We start from the raw sequence: 7,895 nt of genomic DNA, 5'->3' as shown, positions 1-7,895 counted from the left end.
TAGTGAGAAATCAGTTTTGGTAACACCTTCTCTGTTGATGCAGAAGGACAGGGTGTGGCTAAAACTAGCTAGGAAGGGAAGTGTGACAAGATCTGGGATATATGCCAGAAGTAGCCTCAGAGCCTTCTGTGTGGACTTCACCTGTGAATGAGAATCAGTTGTTAATAGGATGACCTATGGGTGGTGGCAATGTGGGAAATAGAAGAGAGTCACCATTCGGGGCTCACTCTTGTGTTTCTCCACAGTAGCCCGCCCTAAGCTCTGGGGTGCTTTTTAGTTGTTTTCTCCTTTTTTAAGAAGGCCTCATCTAGTTCTGCGGAGCCCATCCCTCTACCCTCTGTTTGCATTCCCTACTTTTAATATGTATGAAACCTTGACACTGATTATGCTTGTTTCCCTCAAAAAGACCTAGAGATCACCTTGAAAAGAAGCCACCCGCACCTTAGAACCCAGTAACATAGTGATATCTTTCAGGCTCCCAGAATCCCAAGAGGTGGTGGCTTACATCAGGATTAAGGTGGAGAGAACGCAGCTGTCTTTCTTTTTCAGGTAAAAGAAGTTGCTGTACATGTTTATTCGGCTTTCTTTTCGATAATGGATATCGTTTACAGCCACACCTATGGCATACCATTTCCCCTGGAACTGCAAAGGTTTGATGATAGTTAGAGCCTAAGTGTGGTCCTAGAGTCACCCCTCCAGTGCTGTCCTGCTGGTTCCTTTGGTTGATCCTCTGGGTTGAATGATCCAGGCATTTGGATGCACTGTGCATCTGGTGGGGGCTCTGAAACTCTCAGGACTCAGATAGACCCTGGATGAGACATTATACATGGTTTTCAGGCATGTGATGACCCTGAACAAGTGGCTGGTCAGTTTGGTATCCTCAGTTTTCTCTGCTGTGAAAAGGTACTGAAGAAGCCCCCAACCCCATCTTAGCATGCAGTGACTCTGGTCTTCCCCAGTTCTGTACTTCCCATTCCACATTTCCCATGGGTACGTTGGCTCCTCCATCCCTTCACTACCTCTGTTCCTGTCCCCTGGTTCTCTCTAAATCTACTCTTCTGGAGCCCTTACCTTGTCAGCCTTGAAGTCTGGCTGCAGAGAGTTTATGCTCAGAGATGGGCCCAGAGATTGACTCAGGTTCTGATACAGAGGGGAATACTTAGCATGAGTCTGCAGGGCCCACAACAGGGTGAAGCCCAGCCACAGGAGAGCCAGGGCCATGGTTTCAGGACAGCTCTATTCTGGAAGGTATTGGAGAAGGAAGATGATCACTTCAATAGCCAACCTACAGGAACTATTTATGGGCCAGAGTGTGTCACACCCTCTTGTGGGCTGATCCATCCTTTGCTAAATCAAGACAGGGTGAGGCAGTCACCATCAAAACAATCAGAAACATGTGTCCAGATATTTTTTTTTTATACTTCTTGTCATGATTGTGTAAGGTAGCAGGGAAGGCAACAGGACAAAGGACTTGCCAGAGCATCACCCTCTGGAGCAACAGGAGACCTCTGTAACTCACTAGGTACTTTCTCTTTATCTGAATGACCTTGCCTGTGGTTATCAGCTGGGGCTGGACCAGCAGTTTTCTCTGATCCTGTGAGAGCAGAGAAGGAGTGTGTGTCGCAAGGAACCCTCCATATGTGGTGGAAAGCAAAACAGCCCCAGACGCGGTAGTATATGCAGGTAATTTCTTCAGGAGGCAGGTGGTTTGCTGTAACAAGAACTTGTTCAAAAAAAGAAAGTAAGTTTATTGTAGTTTTTTAAAGGTTAAACAAAGGTAGGGGGATAACAGTGGAAATTCTAGTCAGAAGAAAGACAAGGTTTCTGCTTTGGGTCCTCCGTACGTAGGTTCTGGGGTCTCACAGGAACCTCACACCAGGCTCTGGAATAGGCTGAGATGTCTGGAGTCCCTTTCCCCTAGCACACCCTGTAACAAGCGTAAGGAGCAGCCCACAAAGCCCAGGACTCTTTGGGTCTTGTCTTCTTTTGAGATCCCAGCAGGCTGAGACCCAGAGCTAGGTACAGGGCACACTGATGTGGCCTCTAGACAGACCTGAGTCCTGAAGGTGCACACTCAGCTCACCTCAGAGCCCCAGCAGGAGGCCGTGTGGGGCAGTGGGCTGCCCCACAACAAGGTGGGCTGCTCTCTGCTGCTATGTGCACCAGCTCATTTGGATTATAGGGTAGCAGGTTCTGGCCTTGTCCTGGACAGGTCATTTGGAACAACCCACTGACATTGACTACATCTTTTGGTAGTGGAGCCCAGAGGCTCATGCCTAGGGTGTCAGAAGTGTCCACAAGACTGCTGGTTCCAGATTTGTTCCTGAGGGAGTGTGTTTACTAACTTAAGGCCTGAAGGCATCCCAGGGTACAGCAATGGACCCCATGCCCTGTGCAACATCTCACTGAGCAGGTGAAGTAAAGAGGATACCAGCTGCTCTAGAAGGCAGCCATGAGGCTGGGCTGAGGATATTCTGGCTTTCTATGGTACTAAACGGGTCCTTATTGGCTCCACCTACCTGATATATGGACCCCAGCCTGTGCTTAGTGGTGGTAGGCCCTAATGGTGGTGGAATTAGAAAGGGGTCCTGAGGTGGTGGCGAGGGTGCAACCTCAGTCACCTCCATCAGCGTTACACTGTACCCTGCACATCCAGGCTGAAAGAAAAAAAGATAGAGACAGAGAGCAAAGCTGTGGCCTCACAACCTGCCATTCCCCTAATCCCTGCTCTCTCCCTCTCCTTTTCCTGCCCTGTGGGCTACACCCCCACTATTTGCTATGACATTAAAGGTATTCTGAGTGATGTTGTACTGCTGGGTGTCTGTGAGCTAGCATTTTTGGGGCTCGTGCAAGAGGATTGCAAGTTGGAGGTAAGGATGGACAATTTGGGGAGACCATTTAATTTAAAGAGCTGAGACTATAGCTCAATGCAATAATCACTAAATGAAGGAGAAAAAAGCAGAAGAAATGAAGAATAAGAACAAAAAGTGAGGGTCACCCTTGTATAAGGACACTTTGGGTCCTGGCACGGTCTGTGTGCAGCATCCATAGCAGAGAAGCTCTCTTTCTGTACTTTGCAAGTGAGCAGAAGTGGTGAGGGTAGGACAGAGATCTCTGCAGGGCCCGTTCTCTCTGCACTGACACCGGGCCATCAGACTCACTGGCACAATCCCATCTCTCTGTCCTCATCTTGTTCTCAGTCTTTCCCTCTCTTGAAGCTCTTGAAATCTCATTACCCTTCTTGGTCTGGCTGCCTTCTGTCTTCTGCCCTAGGCCAGCCATGGAGATGAGGTGTTGAGAGAGAGAAGACGATGAGGACTTGTGGCAGATGTGAACTCCAGTGGTGCCATGTATCAAACCAGGTTTGCTGGAGTGAGGCCAAGACAGCCATGCTCACAGCTGCAGTAGAATAGGGGCCGAACTCTGGTCCATCCCAGCCAACTAGAGCTGGAGCTAGAGCCACCAGAGGAGTTGCCAGTAAGCAAAGGCTTGCTAAAATTGACAAAGAGAAGAGAACTTCGGCTAGCAGTCCTGATGTCAGTAGGAGATACCAAGCATCCCTGGATGTCAACCATTGATCCAGCAAGGGGCTGGGCATTGCCACTGCTGGCCTTCATCCTCCACCCACTGCATTTAATGACACCTTGTTTTGGACTCTCTTGCTTGGCTCTTCCCTCTGCTGGTCTCTGCTTCTACCTGAATGCACCTTCTCATGCCAGATTGATCCCCATACCGGAGCTCAACTGTACCAGGATAAGATATCTGCTCTGGTTCTTTGTGGGCTTCTGCTCTCTGAAGTTTATCTGTGTTAAAAGTTCTTAATGTTTATTTTCTTTCTTTTGCATGTTGAATCTATTTCCATGACTCATGGTAAGAATCCTAAGCAGATTTAAGAACTTGCAAAGCACAATTACCTCAGAAATAAATTATGCAGTGTATTATTTGTTGAAACTGTACTTTCAATTTGATTTGAAACTGTCTCATTGCTATATGTTTATCAATAAAACTTTGAAAAGAAAAAAAAAAGAAATAAATCACAAGCAGGTTGAAATTCCAAAGCCAGCCTTCATGTGAAAAAGGCTCAGACTGAAGTAAATGGGGGCAACAATGGAAAGAGTGTGGCTGGTCTACCCTGAGACAGGCTGGTGAGTGCTGCTTCCTCAGCAGCTGGAATCATGTGCCAGTTAAAGGCAGGGCAGGAACCAGGGAATCCATTAGAAATTTAGCAGTGTAGCATGCAGATGTAAACAATGAACAGGTCTTTCCTTCTCTGACCTTAGCTAACTTAGGATGGTTCCTCCCTAAAAAAAACAAAACAACAACAACAACAAAAAACAAAGCAACAACATCATCCTCTGAAGTGGCAGGAGCTGAGCAGGAGTTCTGTGTTGCCCATCGTGCTTTATTCATGTTGAAATGGAGTGGAGAAGAGTGGTGGCCCTACAGCCAGGTAGCACACTGAGGGAATTTGTTCCAGTGCATTGGGAACCCTGAAGAACTAAGAGGAAATGAGGGGAGGGGCATAACAGTCACAGGCCAAGCCCCCCACTCCAACCATGGCCAGGCCTGCAAAAATAGGAGTGTAAGTCACTTCTGGCTTTTCTCACAGTATCAGATGCATCCTGCCTTACTTGAGGCATCCTGCAGGCGGGTTTAAGGGAAGAGCTGTTCCCTGCAGCCAGAGTCCAGCAGGGATACGTGGAGAGGTCACCTCTAAACACTGACTGTGAGGAGGCTCAGTGCTGGGGCTCTGCTGATGACCACAGTGTAGACGTTCTAGTGATACTTCGACTGACTCACAAGTTGCAAGGTCAGAGGACCCTGTAGACTCAATGCTGTGTACACTTTTTTCCCCTGGGCTAGGTACCAGGAAGGGACCTCAAAGTCCCACACTACACAGACCGACACAGCCACTCAAAATGTTCCTTGCTGTTCCGGGCTTGGCACTTGCCTGTCTCCCTTAGGCCCTGCTGATGGGTTTCTATGGTGGCCCTGAACTCCTCTGCTAAACCATCCTCTCCAACTTCCACTGATTTCTAGGATATCCTCACCCCTTTAGTGAGCCCTCAGTATATCCTACAAAAGTTGTGGGGTAAGCTACTGCTAGGAGAAGCCATGACTGTGTACCGCAAGCTTTACCCTTGGTCTGCTTAGCAGCAGTCCTAGCTGGATCATGTCATGTCCACACATAGGTTTCCTGTGGCTAGATACCAGAGCTCTGGCTACGAGTGAGCCAGCATACAGGAGATTGCCTAGAGGGAGACCTGGTCTGACGCCCAGGGACATGCCCAACCTCAGCCTGATGTAATTCACCCAAGAGCATAGAGATATGTTCCCTGGGATTCAGTTGTTACATTTAAGGAAACTAACCCAAACTGTATCCTGTTTATGAGAAAAACTGCGTGGTAGAAGTTTCCAGGTCCCCATGAAGTACATAAAGAACATGGCACATATCTGAGCTTCCTGTGGGTGATGTCATCTCAAATGACCTTGGTGATGGCCAACTGGGAAGAAGGGATGGGATGTGGGATCTGTCTAGGCTTCATGCTGCCCTACAAGGGAAAGTGAACAGTAGATTAGCATTCTTTTGTGCAGTCCTTCACTGGCAGTGTTGTAGTGTTAGAGGATGGCTAAGGACACCAACCTAGGGAACTGTTACCTGTTTGCAGCCCCTATGTGAGCTGGTCCACCCCTTGATAAGTACAAGAAGGATTGAACCAATTGCCAGTAACTTCTTCAAACACATGTAGCAAGATAACTGTCCTTTTCCCTTCCTGGACAGAATTGTGCAAGACAGAGCCAGGGGAACGTGACAGAGGACAGAGAGACCCATGCAGGACTTTATAGTCTGGTAGGAACAAGGGCATCCTCTGTGTTCTTACTGTGCCTCTTCGTTTCATTTGCATTGCTCTGATGTGAGTCATAGCTGAGATTCAGACAAATTCCCATGTCTTGGTGGGTCCAGGGTGTGGGGGGCGGAGGCCCCTGCCTACGTGCAAAAATCAATGCATGCCCTGAGAGTGGAGGTTCATATTTGTAATTCCAGCACTCAGGAGGCTGAGGCAGGATGATCATCATGAGTTCTAGGCCAGCTTGGGCAACATGGCTAATTCAAGACCTGTGCAACCTATGCAGTGAGTCCTTATTTCAAAAAACTGAAATGAAAAAAAGGAAAGAGTACTCTACTTCTTGTTTTTATTGTTATATAATTTTATTGAGAAAGAAGTAGCAGTGAGGTAGTTTCAAAACAGGTTAATAGTACAGTTATAATAATTAATACATTGCATATTGTTGTCTTTGTAGTAATTGTTCCTAGTACAAGATGCAGACATGATTTCCTGTCTAAACACCATTAGTTCCAAACCTTCTTCTCAGTGAACTCTACTTCTATTGCTCTGTACTTCCATTTGCCTTTTATAAAGTTAAAAATATGTTAGATGTCCAACAGTGGACATGCTGAACAGGGAAGGAAAGGTTATCTGCTTGCAACTGCTGAACCTAAATTATAGCCCTCACATGAGCCCCTGGATAAACTCCAGAGCGTGGTAAGATGCCTTGAGCCTGTCTCCTCACCCTTGTCTCCTTTTAGGGGGTTGAAGGGACACCAGGTGACAGAATGATTTGACCTGTACTATGACTCTAGCAGGTGGAATCCTGGATTCAGGAGCCATATGCACCCACCACAAATGTGTCTGCTTGACAAAATTGAGTTCTGGGATTGGAGTCACTGCTGACTGAGGGCTCCTTCAGGGGCACAGTGCAGGCCAGGTAGCTGCCCCAGGACAGTCAGGCTGCACTTTGCTGCTGGGCACAAAAGTGGGTCATAGGGCACCAGGTTTTGGTCTTGTCCTTGAGTAATTGTTCAGGCCAACCCTCTGTCTCTGGTCACATACATGGGTCCTGAAACCAAGTGGTATAAGCCTGGGGTTTCAAGACTGCCTCTAAAATGTCTATTCCCAGACCTGTCCCAGATTGAGGTCATTTGCTCAGAGGAGGCCTTGTCAGATTGCTTGGGATGTGCTGATGGAGCTTAGCCTATGTGCTGTGTCCCCCTGTGATGCTTCACCTGTGAAAGAAGTGACAATTATCAACACAGGTCCTGAAGTTAGACTGAAAAGAGCCCGAGACTTGTGGCTCAGCACTTATAAATTATAAACCCCACAAACAGATACTGGAATTCTCCAGAGTAAATTCTAATCTGCCACTTCCAATGTCTTTGTATCTCTTGTCCATCAACCTATGGAAAGATAAAAGAGACAAAGACATATCTGCAATTGAGGGTGAGCCATGGATTTCCTAAATCTAGTCTGAGTAAAGGCTAACTGGAACAAAAGGCCTCAATCCAGGGCCAACCCAATTCTGAATGCGGGGAGTGGGTCAGGGTAGAGTGACAGTAGGAGTGGCCAGAAATACATGAATACTGTGATCTGGGCTGGGCAGGAGGCACAATGGCACCTCTGCAATATACAGAGAGAGGTTTGCAGAAAGAGTACCAGGTTCTGTAACAGGGAGCCTCTAAGTTTGGAGCAATCTGCATACCCCAGTTGGAGGAAGTATCTTGTGTTTTGGGTCTCCTGCCTTAGCTCTGGTGCTGGTCTTAATTGCTCTGGGACATCATTGTCTCTTTCTCAAAGCTCCAGCCCAGCTGACAGCACAGAGTGTAGCTCACTTTCAGTAGGAAGGAGTTGCAGACAGGACTGCTCACAACCTGTGGCTTTGTTTTAAAAGCTACACCTTGGGCCTTGGCTAGCCCATTTGTGCTGCCTACATCAAGTTGAGGGGGTTGAGCAACTTCCTAGCCAGCTCTGTGCATGTCAGCACACAGGAGAAGGGCAAGGTGAACCAGAATGGAGACAAATTATCTTCTTTCAGGGGTGGCTTGCAATCCTCAACAA

At 47.5% G+C, this 7,895-nt stretch overlaps 1 protein-coding gene across 1 annotated transcript in view; it reads right to left on the bottom strand.

Annotated features, from left to right (window-relative positions):
- Positions 1 to 1,221, bottom strand: part of LOC105743591 (neutrophil gelatinase-associated lipocalin-like) — a 4,319-nt gene extending 3,098 nt beyond the window's left edge. Inside the window, exons 1-2 of the mRNA XM_012516979.1 lie at positions 1,072 to 1,221; positions 506 to 636 (exon numbers count right to left, since the gene is read on the bottom strand). Coding sequence (XP_012372433.1) covers positions 506 to 636; positions 1,072 to 1,221 — 281 coding nt within the window. The remainder of the gene's footprint in view (positions 1 to 505; positions 637 to 1,071) is intronic.
- Between the last annotated feature and the right edge of the window lie 6,674 nt (positions 1,222 to 7,895).

This window comes from Octodon degus, unplaced genomic scaffold, assembly GCF_000260255.1.
Source record: "Octodon degus isolate 3935 unplaced genomic scaffold, OctDeg1.0 scaffold00138, whole genome shotgun sequence".
Taxonomy (NCBI): Eukaryota; Metazoa; Chordata; class Mammalia; order Rodentia; family Octodontidae; genus Octodon; species Octodon degus.
The sequence above is the reverse complement of the archived record's forward strand: the minus strand, read 5'-3'. Positions and strand labels throughout refer to the sequence as shown.